Consider the following 22,859-nt stretch of genomic DNA (forward strand, 5'->3'; position numbering starts at 1 on the left):
TTTTGCATGTAGTAAAGGACTTTATAAAAATAAAATAAAAATTACGTTTTCTACTCCAAATGGTGAATATGTAGAGGAACGCATGATAAAATACATACTTTAAAAAAAAAAAAGATAATAGGGAAATTTTGGAATATTATTTTATGTACTTATCGAGCAAAGTGGAAAAGACAAAGCCCATGTGCAATAATTCTGTTGTTTTTTTTTTTTTTGTTCTCTCGTGTCCATACGTATGCAAATTGCAAAGGAGGCGAAGAAGAAAAACCGTAGGGACCAAAGCTGCACAAAATGGCAAATAAAACGTGACATTGATTTTGTATCTGGTTGGTCGACATTCCTTCGATAGACTCTCAATTACCAATAAATCGAAAACCGATGAAATACCGATTTTAATCTTAAATGCTGCACCAAAAAAAAAAAAAACCTTGGCTTTGAACACGACATTTCTTTTGTTTTTGAGTTCGACACGCCCAAGAAGATCTTAGGCTTATGTGGAACCAACTCAACTAGTGTATTTTCATCCATAACTGTTTTAAACTTTTTATATATATTATTTCTGAGAACATTCGATTTTTGTTACGATTCAATTTTTTAGATTCTCGGATTGTAAAATACAAAACCAGTTAAAACCAATTAGTGTTTGGTTCAGGTTTTCACCTCTTTTTTGTTTGGTTTGAATTTAGTTTTTGCACGATTAGATTACTTTGGCAAAATTCTAAAACTCTATAAATGAACTGATTTACAAGGCGATCTGAATTTTTTATTTTTTTTTTAATTATTATTCAAGTTGTTTAAGCCTAAATCAAGGCAATGTAATTCATGATTATTGATCAATTTACTATTCCGCGACTAATTTCCAACAAAGTTAAATCTTCATTAGAAAAACGGTTTTTTTTTTTGTTGTGTAATTAACTAATTACTTATTACATATTTTTAAGAACTCCGGTTTCTATTTTCTACTGTTCTATTTTAATACTTAAATACAAATAGGTCTAGTCAATCCAACATATAATTTTGGAAGTTACAATTAAACACATACATGTCCCGCTGGCAGAGCTAATGTGAAGGGCCACGCAAGCCTACTAAATCTGGCCCATTAAAAAATTAGGTGGTCATACAGCTAGACCTTTTACACACGTGTCAGAGTAGTTTTTAGTTAAACTATCTCTCAATCGAAAAATTATAACAAAAAGAAAAATAAAAGGATTTATCCAAATAAAAAAAAAAAGAAAACGAATAAAACCTTTTCTAAGAAATCTGCGCAAAATGTGGAGAAATCCACAAAACCGAAAACCCAAAAACGGACGAAGCAGATTTCTTCTCTCTTTGGTATCAAACAGAAACCTCAGAGAAACAATGAATGGCGTCTCCTGCATAAACCAAAAGGTTAGCTTTTTCTTCATTTACGTCGAATGCTTGTAAAGAGCCCTTTTTGGCCAATTTAACAGAGAAATGATTTGGGTTTATCTTGAAACCAATAGACATTCAAAGTTTCATGATTTGGTACATAAAGCTAAGCAAATGATGATGATGGCTTATTAGATTCTTGTTTAGTTTGCTTTAATCTGATTAATGTGCAACATAATGGTTTCTTCTCAGGTCAAGGATCTTCTCTAGCATAAATGTGTGAATTAAGAACATCAAAAGGTTAGAGTTTTATGATTCCTGAATCAAGCATTCTCTTATTTTCGTTGTTCTTAAACATTTGTAGTTAAAAGAAGTTATTCTTGAATCTCTCTCTCTCTCTCGCTCTAGCTGATTAATGGCTGAGGAGACCGTACGTTTGCCTAATTCACCGGATGTAAACAGATCATGGAGAAGGATTTCTACTGGAAAACTGAGTTTTTTATACACTGAAGAGAAAGTTCTTCCTAATTATCTCAGATCTCCCACTGGTTCTTGTCATGATGCCTGCAAATATGGAAGGAAACATGAATCTGAAGATAAGCCAAAAGTTCCACATCGCAAAAGGGTTAACAGAAGCTTTTCTGGAACTCTGAATTTGGATTCACCTTTGAGGAAGAAGGCATTGACCAAACCGGTGTTGAATCCTTCTTTTGGTTCTGGTAAATATGATTCGGTTGGTGGCTCTGATCATGCGAATAGCGAAGTTAGAAACTTTTCTAGCGGAGTTTGTGATGTTAAGAAGAATCATGCAGATAGAACAAATAAAAAGGTAGTGCCTTTTTCTGAATCTCAGTTAGCTGACTCGACTAAGCGAAAGAAGAAGAAGAAGAAGAAGACGGTCTATGTGTCTCGCGGAAGAGCTAAAGAGATTGTTGAACATAACAGGCGTGTCACTGCTTTGAAGCTGAAATCTGTTGCACAAACTGCAGCGATTGCTCTTCGGCGCAGTACTGTGAAGAGAAAGAAGATGAATGGCGGAGCAGAACCAAAGAAGGCAGTTATGCCTTTAAGAAGAGCCTCAATGTCCTCAAAACGCTGTTCTCGATGCTTGAAGACAAAGAAGGAGAGTAATAGCTTGAGTGTTCCTCTAATGAAAACCAGGAAACGTGTAGGTGAGAAGTGTAAAGACTTGGTTGAAGAGAAAACTCTCTATGTGATTAAGATGGTAACAGGGGATGAGATTGTTGAATCTGAACAGAACCATAGGTGTGTCATGGATTCACCTACTGATGATCCAAAGAGCGAAAAGAGCCAAGACGAAGCTGAGAGTATTGAGGCTGAACCTGATGATGAATCTTCTCAAGAAGAGGAAGAAGAAGAAGAAGATGAAAATGTGTCTTTCTCTGAAGATAAGAGCACAACAAGGGAAGGAAAAAGCAAAGCCCTCTCAGCAGAATCCGCTGTAAATGGCAATTCGGCGAAACTGAGAATCAAAAGAGGAAAGATTATAGATTTTGGATTACAAGGAAGCAGTCCAAGAAAGCTCAAGTTCGAGAGAGGAAAAGTCGTCACAGGAGCTGACACAACCTCTAAATCCGGTGGTAAGAGACGCTTAAAGACCAAAGGAACCAACTTAAGCAACGACAAGGAACAACAACGCAAACCCAGAGTTGTTCTGAAACACCAAGACACACAGAAGAAGAGAGAAGCAAGAGTGTTGCTGTTCAACAAAGTTATTAAGGAAACAGCTAATAAGCTTGTGCAGACTCGCAAGAGCAAAGTTAAGGCTTTAGTGGGTGCTTTTGAGTCTGTCATATCTCTCCAAGAAAAGACTTCTTCTGCAACAATATAAACACATAAAAATGATTATAACCAGAAGAATCTCTAACTAAATAATATTTTATTTTTTCTTTCGCTTGTGTTTATGTATGTATGTATGTAAAGATATGTAGAGTTTGTAAGAGTGCAATGACTCACATAAGACTCTACAATTTGTGGGAGTTATTATGTGTAATCGAATTTCTAACTGTTGTCTTTCCAAGACTTGTGAATTGTGTGATTTGGATACATAAGAAGAAGGTTATGTTTAAGCTTTACTAAACTATGGTTACAATCTGTGAGTACCATTAAAATGTAGGGGTGAAAAAGAAATATAAAACCAGACCCCACGCTCACGCCGTCCTTTAAAATGCCATTGACTATCCCGATTCTTTAGCCGACGTGTCATATTTTTATTGGTCGTGGTCGTTTACTTCTATCACAGACTGTCACTCTACCATTCCAAGGACTTAAATTAATTTTCCTTTCTTCGCTGCTACATGGACTAAAAAAAATTAAAGCTTTGAGATTTCTTTCCTTATCGATTTCTCTCTGCGAATTGTTCGTTGTTTTCTTCTGCCACCTGATTCTCACCTTCTTTCTTCTGGAATCTGGGTTTTGTTTCGGAGTTTTCGAGGTTCCTCATTCGTTGCTTCCGTTGAAATTCTCTTTTTTTTTTTTTTTGTTTGTTATTTGTTGTTGTTGTTGTTACTTTCGACCTTTTAAATGCCCTAATTTTCAGGTTCTAGTTGTGGTTTGTGGGATTAGGAGCAGAAGCCCTTTCTAGTAAACTACATGTTAGCTGCAATTTGTTGAAGTATTCACAGTTTTGTTCAGGTAAAGTTCTTCTCTTCACTCTTTTTAAGATCTTTGTGTGTTCAGTTTGTGGCTTTTTTCTGTGCGTGATGTTTAGAAATGGGTTGTCAGGAGAAGGATTTAGGGTTCGGATTCACTGGATTTTCAATTAAAGTGTTGTTCTTGATGTCGTTTTATAGATCTGAGTTACATTGTGGGTGTTGCCTTTCAAGGTTTTGGGCTTGTTTTGACTTCATTTTTATTGATTTTAGATAATGATGATGGAAAACTCATGTCTTGGAATATTTATTTCAGAGTCATTACTGGTCCCTGCGTTTTGCTTGATATGAAGTAATGTGAATAGATCATCTAATCAATCTGAAGTTTCTCTTTTTCTCTTAGCATCATTTTCCGATGATAATAGACTTCATGGTAGTGATTGAGACTATGTGTGGTTTGTAAATGTGTGTAAAGGATACTTTTTGTGTTAATTTCGGTGCGTCTTATTGATAGTTTCGCCATCCATCTAGCTTTGCTCAATTCTTCTTTTCCCACAAGTTTTGGTTGTTATGTGGCCTTGTCTTGAATTTGGTTTAATGAGGGTTCTCAGTTCTTGTGGAGTCTGTATGATGCGTGATGCTTATTATGTCTATGCCCCATAATTTCGTGAATTAAGAAACTGTTTGCTATGAATATCAAGTGTATTTGGAGTATTAGGGAAATGATGAATCTCAATTTCTCTCTTTGCAGTTGGAAGCTCTATGTGTTTCCTTCTCTGATTGAAACGCAGATAGAATGATTTTACCAAAGCAGTATCGTTGCACACACTCCCCGAGCTGCCAATGCACAAAAGGCCATTTAAACGAAGACGTGTTGTTATTAGTGTTCCAGCATTTGAATTGGAATCCGAAATTAGTTGCAACATTTTCCTGTGTATGCAGATGGTTTGATGATTTCGCCAAACGGGTACTATGGAAAGAGTTTTGCAAGACTCGTGCCCCAAAAATGATGCTTGATTTGCAATCTAGCGGTAGTCACTGCATTGACGGTAACTGGCGAGCTCTTGGGAAGCTGCTCATCTACTGCTCAGGATGTACACAAGGTGGTCTTTTCAATAGCTCTGTTCAAATCCCAGGCCACTTTGTTTATAGAACCCGGTTCTCAAGAACATTAGGAAAAAGCCTCCTTCCACCTCAGTGTAGAACCGATGTACTCTATGTTTGTGATCCATGCGAGCATCTTGACCAAGGGGAAGAAGGGGATGTTGGTTTGTTCCGTGGGATTTTCAAGTCATTCCCAACATCTAAAGTCCGGAAAGTGATCATTAACAAGGCAGTTCCTTTTCATCCATCCGAGGTTTGCCCATATTGTAAAGCTAGGCTATGGAGCATGCTACAAGCTAAGATAATACCTCAGAGTGCCTGCATTCGTTTGGAAGCTTATGAAGACTGCATTGAGTATTTTGTTTGCCTTAACGGACATTTGCTCGGTATCTGCACTCTGGCGCCTTTGTCTGATTCGGAGGATGCTATTCCAAGCGAAGATAGCAATCACATAGAGAAGAAACAAGGTATTTTTATCTTTCCGGTAAATTACAAGACAGCTTTTTTTGTCTAACGGCAAAGTTCTTACTTGTTTTTTCTTTTTGTCTTTTGCAGAGAATTGCCTTCCTAAAGAGAACATATTGAAAAGGAGAAATTCTTTGTTGGGTGGAAGTGAAAATGGACCTCCGCCTCAAAAACGATTGACCAATCCAAATCCATGTAACATTGATGTGTGAAACATCTGTAAATTTGTGTACTTCTGCTAAATCTATTGCATCTGCAGAGATTCTTCAACATTCGTATACAGTCAAATTATGATCAACAATTTCCATAATATCTGGACCTTTGATACATCAGTACAATGACTCATCAGCTTATGATTTATATAAACTCACATCGAGATAAATATTAGCAGTGCCTTTTCTGACAAGTAACTCACTAGAAGTTCTGTACTAAAAAGACTGAAACTTATTGTGCTCCAAAAGGTTTCATTTTTCATCTGCTCTGTTTTGAGAAAGCTTCTTCTTCTTCTTGTTCAGCATCTGCTGTTTCTGACTCAATCTTCTTGAATGTGAGCTTTTGCTGAGGTAACTGGCCATTGGAGAACGCTGTGACCTCGGTATCGATCAAAATGCCATCTTCCTCCTTGAAATCTCCTCTCAAGATACCTTTAGCGAGCTCATTCTCAATGTTTTGCTGTATTACACGCTTAACAGGTCTAGCTCCATAGTTTGGATCATACCCTAGGCTTCCGAGAAGATCGACTGCTGCATCTGTGATATTTATCTTCATTTTCCTGTCTGCAATTCGCTTCTGCACACGTGCCAGCTGTAGGAAAGAAAGATTCAATGAGGGTTTTGGATAACATTTCTCTATATTGCCATGGACATTTTATTTTGTGAAGAGATGGCCAAGAAATAATCGTTCGAATGCAATCAGAGTCAAAGTATGTCAATCGGTTAAATGGAAGAGTAGCTTGCACTAGATGTTAAACTATTCACCAACGAGCATTTTAAATGGAAATTTTCCAATCTAACTATCCAATTGCCTCCAGAAGCTAACCCTTTGGATATCAGACTATTAATGTCATCAGCATAATCAATTTTATGATTTTCTAAGAAAAGAAAGCATACCTGTAACCGAACAATGCGGTTGATCTGCTCGCGGTCAAGAGGTTGGAAAACTATATACTCATCAACCCTATTCATGAATTCAGGACGAAAGATTGATCTTGCAGCATTCATCACTCTCTCTTTAATCGTTTCATAAACGAGCTCATTAGCATCATCATCTGTGTTGTTCAGAATAAACTGCGAACCAACATTTGAAGTCATGATAATGACGGTATTGGTGAAACTCACAGTACGTCCTTGAGAATCTGTGACTCGCCCATCATCCAAGATTTGGAGAAACACATTGAAGACATCTCCATGAGCTTTCTCAATCTCATCAAAGAGGATGACCGAATAAGGCCGCCTTCTAACCGTTTCTGTTAACTGTCCTCCTTCTTCGTAACCAACATATCCAGGTGGAGCTCCAATGAGCCTAGAGACAGCATGCTTCTCCATGTACTCACTCATGTCAATTCTGACTAAAGCTTCTTCTGTGTTGAACAAATAAGAAGCAAGTGTTTTGGCTAGCTCTGTTTTACCCACACCGGTTGGTCCCATAAACATGAAACTAGCTATTGGACGGCCTGGATCCGAAAGACCAGCCCTTGATCGTTGGATTGCTTCAGCTACTGCAGTCACTGCTGGGTTTTGACCGACTACCCTTTTATGCAATTCTTCTTCCAAATGTAGAAGTTTATCTCTTTCAGACTGTTGAAGCTTCGATACTGGGATTCCAGTCCATTTACTCACAATCTCGGCAATATCGCTACCCAAAACCTCTTCTCTGAACATAGATTTCCCGGAGCTTAAGTACTCGTTCAGCTCTTTCTCTGCTTCATTAAGCTGTCGCTGCAATGAGTTTAAGCTTCCGTATTTGAGCTCAGCTGCACGGTTAAGATCGTATTCACGTTCCGCCTGCTGGATCTCGACGTTTACTCGATCAATCTCCTCTTTAATCGACTGAAGACGGGACATAACAGACCTCTCGTGCTCCCACTGTTCGGTTAATTCAGCTTGCTTCTCCTTTAATAACACTAACTCTGTTTCAATTCGATTCAATCTCTCTCTAGAAGCTTTGTCTGTATCATTGGTGAGTGAAAGCCTCTCCATTTCAAGCTTTATCACCGAGCGGTCAAGCTCATCAAGAGCTGTCGGTTTCGAAGTGATTTCCATTTTCAATTTGGCTGCCGCTTCATCGACCAAGTCAATTGCTAGAAAACCAATTACCAAATCAGTTAGTAACACTGTCTATTAACGAAGATAATATGATGATAAAATGGGAATAGCAAAGTATCAACCTTTATCGGGTAGAAACCGGCCACTGATGTAACGGTCCGAGAGGATAGCAGCTTCCACTAGAGCACTATCTGAGATGCGAACTCCATGATGAAGTTCATACCTTTCCCGCAAACCACGGAGAATCGAAATCGTGTCTTCAACCGTAGGTTGATCGACATAAACCTGTTGAAACCTACGTTCCAAGGCTGGATCTTTCTCTATGTATTTCCTATATTCATCGAGCGTTGTTGCACCGATACAGCGTAACTCGCCTCGACCCAGCATTGGTTTCAGCAGATTACCAGCATCCATGGCCCCATTAGTCGCACCTAAAAGCAAAAAAGAAAACAATTTAAAATCATTGCAATAAAATGTATAAACCGTTTCCAAACATTCAAAGGATTTTGCATACCTGCACCAACAACTGTGTGGATCTCATCGATGAACAAAATGATTTGGCCTTCTGAGTCTGTGACTTCCTTAAGCACAGCCTTTAGTCTATCTTCGAATTCTCCCCGATACTTTGCTCCAGCAATGAGAGCACCCATATCAAGAGATATCAACTGAAAAAAAGAAACCAAAGAACGGTTGAATCAGTTGTTGTCAAAATTGTTAAAAACCGAAAAAGAAACAGTTTGATAAGAAGTTGAATACCTTTCTGTTCATCAATGCTTGAGGTACATCTCCTTGCACAATCCTCTGAGCAAGTCTGATTCAAAAGTGGAGATGTAATATCTTAGCATTACATAAACATATGTGCAACTTCTGAAATTTTTAGTGTTTTGATGATAACTTACCCTTCTGAAATTGCGGTTTTACCAACACCTGGTTCACCGATCAACACAGGGTTGTTCTTTGTTCTCCTCGAGAGAATCTGAATGCATCTTCGGATCTCGTCATCTCTACCAATCACAGGATCAAGTTTTCCTTCTCTTGCCATTGCTGTCAAATCTTTTCCATACTTCTCCAATGCCTCATACTTGCCTTCCGGATCTGTCAAACATGATCATTAACTCTCTTATCCACTAAATTATGCAATCGAATTTTAAACTATCAACCTCAAATGTAGTTACTAACCTTGGTCAATGACTGATTGTTTCCCTCTAATGGATTCAATTGCAGATTTTAAGCTCTTCTCTGATATCTGAAAATCCTTGAACAACTGTTTCCCAAACCGCTTATCATCAGCAAAAGCAAGAACCAAATGCTCCACTGACACATAAGAGTCTCCTAAATCTTTCTTAAACTGTCTTGCTCTCTGGAACAGACCTTCCAAATCACGCCCTAACATCGAACCAGCAGCATCTCCATACACCTGAAATCACAAACTGAATTCTCATTAGCCTCCAAACAAAGAAACAACAAACATCAAACCCTTAAATTACCTTTGGCTGGCGTTGAATGAACTTCTCAGTTGCTTCTAGAACCTTAGTGTTATCCACACCGATCTTAGAGAAAATCCTGCGAGCTAAACCATTCTTCTGCTCCAAAAGAGCTTTCATTAGATGCTCTGTCTCCACAATCTGTTGCTTATTCTCTTTCGCAACATCTGGTGACGAAACTATCGATTGCCACGCCATTTCTGTGAATTCTTGCTGTGTAAGCTACACAAACATCAAACCCAAATTAGCAATCCAGTACGGCAAAAATCCTTTTGAGTGTCAATTCCAGATTTGTGAAACCAACCAATGATTACTTAAAATTTACAGTACAAAAAAAAAAACCTAAAGTTTCAGACTTTACCCTTCCATTAGAAGAAGAAGCTTCACATCGGACAAAGAATGGCCGATGCTCAAGCCGCCGTGTGAGCCTCGCGCTCTGCTTAAATTTCAGAAGTTTGAATGAATTGGGCTTCGCCGGAAAAGCCACAGAAGGTTGAAGATGAGAAAACGTAGAAATCCTTCGAGTCTTCGTTCCTACGCTGACTACACCACTAAACGCCGCCGTAGCAGTCGTCGTAGCCGTCGCCATTAGCTCGGAGAATTAAAAACAGCAAGTAATTGAAAAAGGAAGATAAAATACAACAGGTAGTTTAGCACAAATTCGCCAAAACGGCGAGATGTTTACTTCAGAAAATCAGCAAAGATAAACGCTTTTGGTTTCTCGTGCAGTTTTAGTGAGAACCAAGAGAAGAGGTGAAGTAGAAATAATAAAGAAGAAGTTGCTAAACGACGCCGGAGTCTTCGTGAACCCTCGAGATGAGGTGCGCAACTACATGTACTTAGACCTTCTTCCGACACGTGCTCCAGACATTATAGGATTTTTCGAAGTAGAATTAATACGAGCCGTCCAAAAAATATAGAAGAAATAATTATTAATATATAGTTTCCAGAACTTTGGGCCGTTGATAACGAGAATGGCCCACTACGACTGTTAACAGAAACCAAACAAACATCATGCTTAGTTATATTTCGTTATGATTCACTTATTCCGTGCAAATTCGTTTTGATACCTAATAATAATAATAATTCCACGGTGTTACGAATCAGAATTACATTAGAAACCAAACCTCAAGCGATCAAAAAGCCAATCATGGAACAAAAAAGATTACAAAAAAGTTTTTTTTTTTTTTAAAAGGTATTGAAGAAGGCTCAAGAATAGAATGTGAATCTCCCAAGCTTTTTTTTAACTCTACTTGTCTTGCACATTTGTTAACACCGAGCTCCAAAACATAAACAGACACATTTGTTCTGTTTCAGATCACCTTTAGACTTCTTCTTCTTCTTCTTTTCTGTTTTACCCATTAGCAAAACAAAAATCTCAGATGAGTTTTTTCAAATTCTCGAAAATCGATTACTAAATAATAGTAAAGCTTTAATTAAGAACCTAAAAGATTACCTTTTTCAGTAACTTGATGATGAATTATAACATGCATTGTGGTGACAGCACCTGAGAAATTGCCGACAGGACTCCTGCAATCTCCAACCGTCTTGTTGTTCTCCAATATTCTACCTGCGCTTATCAACTTCACATCTTTCACTGTCTTTGGCCCATTCTCCTTATCTGCTCAAAATATTATACAACCAAGTAAAACCATAACACCCATGATTCACAATCAGGTTTAAAGCAGGTTTTGAGATTATCACAGAAATAGGCGAAAACCCAATGTTAAATGCAAAAACCAGCATCTTTCTCTAGTGCAGGAGTAATGTAACTAGCCTAGGGGTGATGCAGGGAAGTGGAGCTTTGCAAGCTCAGTAACAGACCTCATCGGTTAGTTGAGAGCTGAAGGTTTAAGAAGCTAGAGCATTCTGGATTGTTTCAATCTCTTCTTAGGTTTGGTAAGTGTTTCAAGGATCAATAAAAAAGGGCAATGAGTTACTGAACCTATCTATCAAGAGGCTGAATAGGCAATGCTGAGGTCTTAACCAGACCCGATACCTGCGGATATATTGCATTGCATATATGATGAATATCATACAAGTGAAAGCAGAGTAAAAGAATACAAACTGACCTCTTGGCCACTGAGCAACAATAGTTTCTTTCAATGTAGCAACGGTAGTAGCATCAGGAAACGATTTAGGGCCGATATCGGAACCATCATTGAGCCGGAACTTAATCTCTAATTGATCCTTAACCTCTGCCATAATATCTCTCTTAACCAATGACTGTGTGTGTACCAAGAAGTTCCACAGAAGCAAGCGAGATTCGAAAACTCTGTATTGAAACCTCGTTTGCTTTGATCCTATCTGCAATGACAAAGAAAAATTGTGAAACTTTATGGATTGATGGATGATCTTGATTTGGTGTAAATGAAGAAAAGCATTGATTAAAGAATATCTCAAAAAGAAAAGAAGAATCGCAAAGATCATCCCTGATCATGAATCGTAGTATTTCTCTTCAAAAGAGTATCCTCCATTAATCAACAATACAAGTACAGCAAATGAAATCAATCTGGGGATCGAAGACGAACAAAAAGAAACCCTAATTTGGTGGTCTTACTTACTGATCTGAGTTTGATGATGAATCAGACAGGAAAGGAGAGAGAATGATTAAAGAGATCTCTGACTCAGAAGATTTGAGCCAAATGTTCCAATTCCTTTTTATGTCATTCTTCTTCTCCTTCTTCCCATCTCTACGCCAATTAAAATGCTCTCTGCCTTTTTTTTTTTTTTTTTTTTTTTAATCATACAGTATTATCAAATGCTCTCTCTCTCTCTACATTTGATATGATCTTATTTTTTTATTCACAAAATATCATATTTTTCATTGAAGATTTTTGTTTGTCCGTTTGTTAATCATCAACTTTGGCTAAAATGATCTTTTTGTGGAGACTGTATTCAAAATCACAGCTCGATATGATGTTTTGTGAAGCTGAGAGAAAGAAGTTACATTTCCAAAAGAGAAATTAATAAGAAATGTGGAGCAAAAGTAAGTGTATAATTGTTTGTGTTCCTCAATTTATCAACAACTGGCTTTTCTTCTCTCTCTCTCTCTCTCTCTTAATAACCCAAAAAAATACAAAATAAACCCAATCTTTCCCCATTCTTATAAAAGATTCTCCAAAAGAATTTCAAAAAAAAGGGTACCTTCTATTTTACAGAAAGAATGAATCTTTATCTCTCCCCCTCTCTCTCTCTTTCTCTCATGCAGCTTCCCCTTCCCTGCAACAATGTATGTGGCAAACTAAATTTCTGATTCCTTCTTTACACTCAGTATTATCTGCAGTGCCTTGTCTTTATCTCTGCTTTTCTTCTTCTACTACTTCCTCTGTCTTTTACATCTGTAATACTACCTTCTAGATCATCCAATGATTTCCTACTCCAATATGTGACAGTTCTTGATGAAATCATTTGAGTGGTTGACGTATTTTGTCCAGAATGGCCGCAGATGCTCGAAACCAATCTCCAGCCATGGCTTTGATTGCCCATTGTAGTGTATCACTGCTGCTTTCTTCACATGTTCTATGTTGGTCTTGCTCTGATACCCTAATCCAAGCATATGCCATGACGAGTCTATTATGTGGACGTGACCCTTAAATGCGATTAGAGCAGGAGGCAAGGTTCCAAGCTTCCACATTGTCAGATTCGACTTTAGATTCTGTTCCAAAGCAAAAGTAAAAAAAAGTAGGTTGGTGAGATAACTTTAGATTCTGCTAAAGAAAACCAAAAGAGTGTAAGCTTCTTGGATAGTTACCTCTCTAAGCCAAGAGTGATACGTTTCTCTGATATTTGTTTTCCTCCAAGCTTGTAGATCGAACACATTCATACCATATGCCCAAGCACATTCTTCAGGATCTAAATGCTTTGCGATGAGCGGATGAGAGAAATTGAAGTAGTTCCTTAAACGCTTTGACATCACCCATTCATCTTCACCCCTGCAAGTCTCTACTGCTCCATTGACCTTACCACCAAGGTCAACATCCCAAAGTGGAGTTAAGTCTCCCTGGACAACTATATCATCGTCTAAGAAGACCACCTTGTCCAAGTTCGGGAAAAGCTATTCCAAAAAAAAAAGACGAAATTGGCAAATTATTTAGAATTCCCATGGTTTCTATTGCAAGTTCAAACAAGGGGATAAAATATTTACCTCTGGTATATATATTCTAAGATGGTTGAGCAAAGATATGTATTTTGGACTTCTAGACTGCAATTTTGAAGCAAATGTTCGTGGAGTTGTTTCTGTGAGGTTTGCCCCAGCGACATGATTCCCATGATAATAGTTCCTGACACCATTATGGCTTTCCACAGCTTCCAAAACCGGAACATTCTCTCTCGTCAACCAGTCAAACTGATGAACACCTTTGACCTCGACAATAGCTGGTGCAACAGAATTAAGCGCAAACCATGAATGCATACCCGCATAGGTTTTCTTGTCTGTGATGATGTGAAAGACAATTTTCTCGGGTTTTGAAGATGACTGAACAGCGGATGACACCACAACTGATGCAGCCAAAATATTGTCCGTGGACAGAATAAAATGGTGGTAAGCATTATCTGAAAGAACAGGGAGAAACTCTGGCGAAGGAAGCTGTCTACGAGCATGAGCATTCGAGGAATATTCATCTGTCAGCCTTAGAGAGAGACAATGAATGCCTTTGGGAATGGAACTTGCTGCAAAGTGCTTGTTCATAAGTTCTGCAAATTTCGATTCCCTCATATCCCGTTCAAACTTATCCATCTGTTCAAGACAAGATAGAAACATATCACATATGATAATCTTCTCATTGAGATGGCTCACTTTAGAGAGCAACAAGAATTAACAATAGTATATCTATTCCAAATGCAAAAAAAAAAAGGAAGCCAACTTGACAATTTCAAGCCACAGATAAATTTATTCTTCATGTCCTTTTGATGCAAGTATATATTATGTAGGATGAAAGATAATTTCAAATTAAACAAAGCGTACCATGGCTCGCAGCACAAGAGCAAATGTTTTTGCATCATAGTGGTTATTCTTCATATCTGAAACAAGTTGACTAAAAGAATTTGGAAGCTTCAAACCATCTGGAATTTCTTGAGTGCTTACTTCGTTTAGAATTTTATAAAAGTCTCTAGCTAGTCTCTGCAGCAAGAGAAACATGAGAAAAAACAAAAATATATCATTTCAAAATATGAAAAGATACTGAAAATTAGCCGACGAAGAATCCACTCACCTCTGAATCATCTACCCTACCAAGAAGACGTGGACCTATCCGCCTCCCTAAACAATCTGAAAGTAAAGAAGAAAAGGGGAAGAAACTTTAATGAGAGGGTCATAAGAGCACTGGGGAGATACAAAGAAGCTAATCATTCAATTGAAATTAACACCGATCTTGGATGGAAAACCTCAACAAATGAACATACTAAACCATATAAAAGTATAGAACCTAGATATCCTCAAACAGTATGTAGATAAATGTAAAGGGGAATATACCCTAAGAGACATTCAATTTGGTTAAAATCTGGTAATGCAGAGAAGTCGGTACTTCAAACTCCACACAAACAAAAAATAGGAATTCTACAAAATTTGTCATTCAGCTCCACAATCCAACAAAATGCATAAATAGGGAAAAGTGAGAAATAGATTGTGAAAATTAAGGTAGTACAGCTCTATGAAAACCAAGATCTTACAAAATCATTAGTGGGGACCTAAACAAGAAGAATCCAAAATCAAACAAACTTTGTTGACTGAAGCCAATCCAAGTACAATCCTAAGCATCACAAATGCATTCAACAAAACTAACAAGATGTTTGTGACAAGGAACACTAAAGATGAAAACTTTCTATCTTGCCTTGAAAAAAAAAGACAATCCACAACAGAGAATCCTATAATTAGGCAACAGAAAAGTGGAGATCCGAAGTTGGTAAGATGAAGAAGAGAAACAGAGGAGATTACCAATGGAGGAGCATTTGTTGACACCTTCGAGGGTAACAAGAGCGGTGAGGATGAAGACAAAAGGCAACAAGAAAGCGAGGATTAAGATGGTGTGGAAGAGAGTTCGGTAAGAGATGTGACGAGCTGCGACCTTGATCTTCATCAAGTCAATAAACTCATTGCTGCTCGAAATCGTGATGCTTCTCATGCTCGGCGATATGTGAAGCTGCATCCTCCTTGGTAGTGCAGCCCCACCACAGTGACAACAGAAACCGATTCCAAAAAAACCCTAATTCCTGAAAACAACAACAATCCCAAACCCAACATCAGATCCGATCAGATTCCGCTTCTCCGATCTCGATTTCTCCCCGATTCTCGATCTCAATTCCGTCTCTGTTTCGTTCCTTGACGCTTTTCTTCTTCCTTGTGGTCTTCTCCCAGACCGCATTTGGATTTCAGACCACCAATGGGAAATTTGAGATTCCCGCCTTACTCCCCTGGGAGATTGTTGCTTCAAACAATTCAATACGAGAATCCAAAAGGGTTTGCCTCAAATTCACGTCTTGAGCAGAGATTTCAAAGAGTCTTCCTCACAGATCAAGATTCAAAATCAAAGAGCTGAGGAAGAAGAAGAAGAAACAAATAAGAGGAATAATAACAACGAGCTTTTGTTCTCAGTGATTTTGCCGGTGGATCTAAATAAAACAAATAATAAAACTAAGGAAAATAATAATAATTATTAATTTCAAGATCTAAAATTATAATGAAATAATTAAATAAATTGGTGTCTTGACCTTGAGTTTAGGGCTTGTTTTATAGAGTGCTAATTATACATTGTCTCCACCTATTTTCATGGCTAAGCAAGAGTTTTGCTTTTTCTTCTTTCCTCTTAAATGATTGATATAAACTAATTTTAATCAAACATAATAATTTAAATTGACAATTAAACTGATAAAATAAATAAATAATATGTTCTGTTCAAGTTAATTAGACAATGGCCCCCTCTTCCTAACGTCATAGTAGTGCTTTTTATAACAAAATAGAAAAATTAGTTGTAATTGTACGACTAGACCATCTAAACTGATTAATTAGAAGTTTAAATGATGATAATTTGGCCAAACTCAAAACGTTGTAATAGTTTTGAAAGTTAGACAGACGTCTAATATATGGTCCACATTAGAACACTAATATGAAAAGATAAATATATCCCATGTCAAGTTCAAGGGCATCTCCTCCTTTATAACATTTGTCTACGGAGCTCCACAAGTTGAAGACAGACCGGTTCTCTGGGAAGAAATCTCAGCCCTAGCAGATGGAAGAGAGGAGGCTTGGCTTCTGACAGGGGATTTCAACGAGCTCTTAGATAATTCAGAGAAGGTAGGAGGTCCAGTGAGACCAGAAGGGTCTTTCATTCCCTTCAGAAGTTTCCTCTCTAAGAATGGGCTCTGGGATGTGCAACATTCAGGGAACATGCTCTTATGGAGGGGTCAACGACACTCGCATTTCATCATGTCAAGGTTAGATCGCTCCCTGGCAAATGTCTCTTGGTCAGAAACCTACCCGTCAGGACGCTGCAGATATTTACGGTTTGAAGGCTCTGACCATAGGCCACTGGTCACGTATTTTGATCCATCAAAAGTTAGAGCAAAAGGAGTCTTTCGATTCGATAGACAATTGAGAGGTAAGGAGGAGATTCATCATCTAATAAAGGAAGCTTGGCAGACACCAGAATTAGAGCCTCTCGTGACAAAGTTCGCGAGATGTAGACGAAAGCTTATTCAATGGGCAAAGGAGCAGCTGGATGCCAAAGTCAAAGACATTAAAGAAAAGCAAACTGAACTGGAAGCGGAGCTCTCTGCGTTAGTTCCGGATAATTCACGTATAGATGCTTTAACTGCGCAGCTATCCGCAGCCTACCAGGATGAAGAGATGTTTTGGAGACAGAGAAGCCGGATTCAATGGTTGCAGGAGGGGGATCAAAATACGGGCTTCTTCCACGCAGTCACAAGAGGTAGGAAAGCTCAAAATCACTTTTCTGTGATAGAAGATGAGCAAGGAACAGAATTGTTTGAGGAAGTCCAAATCACAGAGGCGGTTTCCTCCTTCTATGATGGCCTGTTTAAAGCAGCTTCCTGTAGTCAGCTACAAGTGGTAGAGGAGGCCCTGCAGCCTCAGATCTCTCCCTCCATGAATGCTACTCTAATTAGGATTCCATCAGAAAAGGAAATTCATGATGCGGTTTTATGCATACATGCGGATAAAGCTCCTGGACCGGATGGCTTCTCAGCTGGTTTCTACCACTCCTTTTGGGAAATTATTGGGAGGGGAGTGGTGATGGAAATTAGAGAGTTCTTTGAATCTGGCTTGTTGAACCATCGCCACAACGAAACGCACATTCGGCTTATTCCAAAAGGACCGGGCGCTAAGAAGATAGCGGATTATAGACCTATAGCGCTCTGTAGTGTGCATTATAAGATCATTGCCAAGATTCTCTCCAAGAGGCTGCAACCTCTCCTTTCTTCTCTCATCTCCCAACATCAGTCGGCTTTCGTTCCCGGAAGAGCAATCTCCGACAATGTGCTCATAACACATGAAGTGTTACACTTCCTTCGCACTTCCGGCGCAAAGGTTCATTGCGCGATGGCGGTAAAAACGGACATGAGTAAAGCGTATGATCGCATTGAATGGCCTTTTCTCCGGGCAGTGTTGAAGAGGTTTGGGTTCCACGACATGTGGATAAAGTGGGTGATGGAATGTGTCTCCTCGGTGAGCTATGCGTTCCTTATTAACGGGTCCCCTAAAGGATGTGTCAGTCCTACCCGAGGACTTCGGCAAGGCGATCCTCTTTCGCCTTATCTCTTCATTCTTTGTACGGAAGTCCTTTCGGGGCTCTGCAAAAAAGCTCAACTTCAAGGTTCGCTTCCCGGGGTTCGAGTTTCTAGGCGCAGCCCCCTAATTAACCATCTCTTATTCGCGGACGACACCATGTTCTTTAGTAAGACGAGTGTTAAAAGCTGTGAGACTCTTATGCGAATACTCAAAAGGTATGAGGAGGCTTCGGGGCAATGTATTAATGCAGCTAAGTCCGGGATTACTTTCTCCGCAAAAACTCCTCCGGAAGTTAAGCAAAGAGTGAAGCAGGCTCTGGGAATTGTGAATGAGGGAGGCATCGGAAAATATTTGGGACTTCCGGAGCACTTTGGGAGAAGAAAGAAGGATATCTTCACGGCTATTGTGGATAAGAGGATTCAATCGGCGTTAACCCGCTTTTGGTGGGATGATAATCGAGAGAAAAAGAAGGTGGCGTGGATTGCTTGGAATAAGCTCTCTTTATCTAAAGAAAGTGGAGGATTGGGCTTTAGGGAGATTGCTACCTTTAATGATTCCCTCTTAGCAAAGATAGGTTGGAAGTTGCTTCAACAACCGGACTGCTTGCTTTCTCAAGTGTTATTGGGCAAATATTGCCATTCGTCCTCCTTTATGGAGTCTACTATTCCTGGGAATGCGTCTCATGGTTGGCGAGGGATTATGGAGAGTAGAGAAGTGTTAAGAAAGGGTTTAGGCTGGATTGTGGGAGACGGCGAGAGCATCAGTATTTGGAACTCACCGTGGATGTCAGCAAGTGTTCCATTGCAGCCTGTGGGACCTCCTACAGAGGAAGCTCAGCATTTGAAGGTCAAAGACTTGTTGCTCCCCGACTCTACCTCCTGGAACTTGGAGATTATTAGAAAGCTAGTGCCTCAATATGAGGATGATATCCTTAAGCTAATTTTGGGCAAGTCCCCGCGCCCGGATAAGCTGCGATGGCTCCCAGTTAAGGCTGGCAAGTATACTACAAAATCTGGCTACTCCTTGAGTAAGAGAGCTGCAGTGGACCTCCAGGCCGACGCCTTTAACTGGAACTCAGCTGTCTGGAAGATTACTACTTCACCTAAACTAAAAATGTTTTTGTGGAAGGTAGCTAGAAACGCTTTGCCACTGGGGACAGCTCTAGCAACGAGGGGACTTGACGCAGCAGTGGCGTGTAAGCGGTGTGGAGCAGAGGAGAGCGCGATGCATCTGTTCTATCATTGCCCTTTCGCCAAGCGGGTCTGGGAGCTGGCTCCTGTCACTAATAAGCCCCCCTGCAACGACTTAGCTTCGGTGAAAGAGCTACTGAGTAAAGCTAGAGGAATGGTTACTCTGCCCCCTGTGGGTTTGGTTTTCCCCCCTTTGTTTCCTTGGCTCCTTTGGTTTCTATGGAAAGCTCGTAATCTTCTGATTTTTGAAGAGAAAGTCTGGACAGCGGAGGACACGTTGAGAAAAGCGATCACAGAGGCTCGAAATTGGCAAGCTGCAAAGTTGCTACAGCCGATAAAGCTTCCAGTCCCCATCAATAGAAATAGTGGGGAAGTGCATCCTGAGGCGTTCAGGTGTTTCTCAGATGCAGCCTGGTTAGCTGCGGCGAATTTAGGCGGGATGGGCTGGGTAATCAAGGATCCAAGCAATGTTCCAATCCTTCAGGGCTCTACTTCACGACCCTTTGTGTCCTCTGTTATTATGGCAGAGGCACTTGCTCTCAAGGCGGCGATCACGGCGGCCTTAGCTTTGGGTGTATCAAGACTGGCCTGTCACTCGGATTGTCAAGACCTCACCACTCTTCTCAACACCGAGGGTCAGATTAACGAATTGGAAGGCATTCTCTCGGATATTTATTCGCTTAAGAATGACTTCATCTCTATTTCTTTTCATTTTGTTCCTCGTAAGGATAACTCTGAGACTGATGCTTTGGCAAAGGCTGGTCTGCAACTGTGTAACGTTTCCTCCATTGATGGAGTTTGAGTTTTATTGAATGTCTGGTTTACAAAAAAAAAAAAAAAAATATATATCCCATGTAAAAAACTTTATCTAAAACTAATTAATCATTAGACTAAAAGCGAAAACAAATTCAACATAGTAAATTTACGTCGTCCACATAACATAATGACGTGAATTACAAGTGATTTGATTTTGTACGCTAGCTCAACAATTTAATGTGCTCAAGAGAGAAAATAAGCAATTCCATGATATTTTTTTTTTACAGCAAAATAAGATCATCCATTTAAGTTAGAAACGGGCGTTTTTTTACGGGAGAAAACCAGTCCAGTATTAAAGAGCTTACATGGAAAAAGATAGAATCACGTGTTCTTGCCTTTTTAGCATCTTTTACTTGCAATTCGATGATATTTTTGCATCTTTTTCTTGATAAATGGTAGATCAATATCCCATAATAATTTAAAACACAGTCTTAGCTGGTAGGTCCAATTTCACCATAGGGATATTTTTCAGAATTTAATTATACCGTACAATTCTTCTCTCCGTCGTTTTCGTTTAAACATATAACAAAGAAAAAGAAAAAAAAGTAGTTGTTTTGGTCAGGAAAAGTAGTTATTTAATTTCATTTATATGCTCAAAAGTTTTGTTGAAATACCATAGACCGACCGACACATTCCATTGTGACTTTTCAAATCAACAAAAATTGACTCGAACCGGAATCAAATCCGACGAGTTAATCCCAAAGAAACAAAAGATGCAATTGAGAGGAAAAGTTGCTAAAACAACTTTAGAAAAAAAAACAGAGCAAAAAGTCTCAAACTTGACTATCAAATTATGTACAACTTCGATTCAGAAACTGAAGACATTTCTGATGAAAAAAAAAGAACTCAAGACATTTCTAGAAACAAGAAAGTAAAACAAAAATATCATTCTCTTTTTACACCAACTAATGTTTTTTTCTCATCTAAAATAACAGAGCCAAAAAAATCTCAAAGTTGACTACCAAATCCTATTCGAGAAACAGAGTTTTAGTAAAACTCGACTCCAACACTAACATGTTATCCTCTGTTTGAAGTTGCTGTCTCTTGCCGTGAGACTTCATGTGACCATCTAAAGCATGAACCGAGCTGAAATTCCTTGAACGGATGCTACACTTGTGTGTCTTCTTCTCTTCGTCACTGAGCTTCTCATAGATTCATCCTCAGGTTCTACTGATTCCTCTCTGCAATTCTTCTTGAACTTACATTTGCTCATCCGATGAATCGTCTGATGACCTCCTAGAGCTTGATATGAAGAGAATATCTTGTTGCACAACCTGCATTGATGCTCAACGTTCTTCTTATCAGATTCAGTGATCATCTCAGAATCTGAATCAGAACACTCCATAGCTCCTACTCCAAGCTCAGTTCTGTAGTACCCAGTTTCAAAGTCACCAGCTTTTCGCAGTTTCCGCTGTTCCAATTCAATCTTTGTTACCAAGAAACTCTCTGGTTCTTTCCATGCCCCTCCCATCAGTTTTTGCTCATTACTCAGAAACTCAGAACCAAATCCACCTCCATTTCGCAGCTTGTGCTGATCCAAAACACACTTGCGTCCCAAGAAACTTGCTGGACCTTTGAATGTAACAGGAGTAGTAATCTCTTCTTTTAGCATTCTTTGCTCATTACTCAAAAACTCAGATTCAAATTCACCAGCTTTTCTCCGTTTCTGTTGATCCAATCTGTTATCATCTCTCAAGAAGCTAGCTGGTTCTTTCGATGTTCCAAAACTACTAAACCCTTCTTCCATAAATCTTTGCTCATTACTGAAAAACCCATATTCAAATTCACTACTATTTCGCGGTTTCTTGTTACGCAAACAACCCAAATCATAGCTACTTTTAGGTGTTTCATGAGTAATATGTACTGCCTCAGCAAGAAGTTTTAGTCCGTCTACAAACTTGGGAGTACTCTCGGACAATAGAATCAAACAATCCGCCACTTCTAATTCTTCATCATTCGCAGCAACAACAGAACGCGGTTCATGAAACGTAGTAAACGAACAAGAAAATGAAGTCTTCTTGTACCTAACAAGTCTCGATCTTTTCTTCTTCCTCACAAAACTTAGGCTACGACATAGACTCATCACGGATTCTTCACAAACCTTCTGGTTCGTCGATAAATGCATCACCGCCTTATGATTCGAAAAACATTTCTCGTACCGAAACCCTTTTCCACATTCTTCGCATCGAAACAAGATCTTCTTCATTGGTTCCGGAGACTCCTGGATTTTCTTCTTCGGGTTTTCCCTTAGACCGTAGTAACAAGTAAAATCTCGCTGTAGGTTCATAGATTCTTCTGTTTCTTTACGTGAATGAGTAATCTTGAGGTTTCGCAGAGCTCCATAGATGGGTTTATGGAGATCTTGATGTTCTTCTTCCATTTAGGCGCGAAATACACGGGGTTTGTTGATAAAGAAGAAGTCAATGAAGGTAACGATGAGGTAGACGATGTAGAGGAAGAGAAGAAAGCAACAAACGCAAGCCGGACTCATTATCAAATAAACTCTCAGATGAGTTGAAGAAAAAAGGAGATGCTCTGTTTCTCGTCACTTTCCCGAGAAAAACTGAGAGAGAAAGCGCCGGAGAAACAGAGAAGCTTGTGAAAGAAAAAGGTAGAAGCTTGAGACTTTCAAATCAAACGAAAGAATACAAATCTTTTGAGTTTCTGTGACTTTTCGGGAGATCAAGTGAGCGAGAGGAATGGAGGAAACACCGAAACAGAGAAGCGGAGAATATATATAAGCATTGAGCGAGTCATGAAAGGGGCATTTTAGTAAATCGCCAAGAAAAGAGGAGCGACACTTTGGTTTCGGCAAGAAGGTTCCATGTGGCAAG

At 39.1% G+C, this 22,859-nt stretch overlaps 6 protein-coding genes across 6 annotated transcripts; 2 read left to right on the forward strand and 4 right to left on the reverse strand.

Moving 5' to 3' along the window:
* Window positions 1–1,233: 1,233 nt before the first annotated feature.
* LOC9309792 (transcriptional regulator Myc) lies at window positions 1,234–3,443 on the forward strand. The gene is made up of 3 exons (XM_021020924.1): window positions 1,234–1,386; window positions 1,600–1,647; window positions 1,756–3,443. The coding sequence occupies exon 3, from the start codon at window positions 1,763–1,765 to the stop codon at window positions 3,197–3,199; it is 1,437 nt and encodes a 478-aa protein (XP_020876583.1). The 5' UTR covers window positions 1,234–1,386; window positions 1,600–1,647; window positions 1,756–1,762; the 3' UTR covers window positions 3,200–3,443.
* A 207-nt stretch (window positions 3,444–3,650) lies between these two features.
* Window positions 3,651–5,869, forward strand: LOC9307735 (EID1-like F-box protein 1). The gene is made up of 3 exons (XM_002871620.2): window positions 3,651–4,002; window positions 4,711–5,530; window positions 5,619–5,869. The coding sequence occupies exons 2-3, from the start codon at window positions 4,756–4,758 to the stop codon at window positions 5,738–5,740; spliced, it is 897 nt and encodes a 298-aa protein (XP_002871666.1). The 5' UTR covers window positions 3,651–4,002; window positions 4,711–4,755; the 3' UTR covers window positions 5,741–5,869.
* On the reverse strand, window positions 5,791–10,061 carry LOC9307736 (chaperone protein ClpB3, chloroplastic). Its single transcript, XM_002873678.2, has 9 exons — window positions 9,638–10,061; window positions 9,280–9,498; window positions 8,972–9,209; window positions 8,692–8,887; window positions 8,549–8,603; window positions 8,307–8,457; window positions 7,915–8,223; window positions 6,638–7,827; window positions 5,791–6,332 (listed from the first exon to the last, which is right to left on the reverse strand). The coding sequence occupies exons 1-9, from the start codon at window positions 9,863–9,865 to the stop codon at window positions 6,000–6,002; spliced, it is 2,919 nt and encodes a 972-aa protein (XP_002873724.1). The 5' UTR covers window positions 9,866–10,061; the 3' UTR covers window positions 5,791–5,999.
* A 261-nt stretch (window positions 10,062–10,322) lies between these two features.
* On the reverse strand, window positions 10,323–12,019 carry LOC9309793 (membrane-anchored ubiquitin-fold protein 2). The gene is made up of 4 exons (XM_021020950.1): window positions 11,841–12,019; window positions 11,349–11,583; window positions 10,733–10,897; window positions 10,323–10,625 (listed from the first exon to the last, which is right to left on the reverse strand). Exons 2-4 carry the CDS (start codon window positions 11,479–11,481, stop codon window positions 10,546–10,548), a joined length of 378 nt encoding a protein of 125 aa, XP_020876609.1. The 5' UTR covers window positions 11,482–11,583; window positions 11,841–12,019; the 3' UTR covers window positions 10,323–10,545.
* A 223-nt stretch (window positions 12,020–12,242) lies between these two features.
* LOC9309794 (probable galacturonosyltransferase 14) lies at window positions 12,243–15,990 on the reverse strand. The gene is made up of 6 exons (XM_021020913.1): window positions 15,212–15,990; window positions 14,490–14,545; window positions 14,243–14,398; window positions 13,424–14,014; window positions 13,031–13,333; window positions 12,243–12,934 (listed from the first exon to the last, which is right to left on the reverse strand). The coding sequence occupies exons 1-6, from the start codon at window positions 15,420–15,422 to the stop codon at window positions 12,653–12,655; spliced, it is 1,599 nt and encodes a 532-aa protein (XP_020876572.1). The 5' UTR covers window positions 15,423–15,990; the 3' UTR covers window positions 12,243–12,652.
* A 4,591-nt stretch (window positions 15,991–20,581) lies between these two features.
* On the reverse strand, window positions 20,582–22,855 carry LOC9309795. Its single transcript, XM_002873681.2, has one exon. It carries the CDS (start codon window positions 22,403–22,405, stop codon window positions 21,095–21,097), a length of 1,311 nt encoding a protein of 436 aa, XP_002873727.1. The 5' UTR covers window positions 22,406–22,855; the 3' UTR covers window positions 20,582–21,094.
* Between the last annotated feature and the right edge of the window lie 4 nt (window positions 22,856–22,859).

This window comes from Arabidopsis lyrata (assembly GCF_000004255.2).
Source record: "Arabidopsis lyrata subsp. lyrata unplaced genomic scaffold ARALYscaffold_6, whole genome shotgun sequence".
Taxonomy (NCBI): Eukaryota; Viridiplantae; Streptophyta; class Magnoliopsida; order Brassicales; family Brassicaceae; genus Arabidopsis; species Arabidopsis lyrata.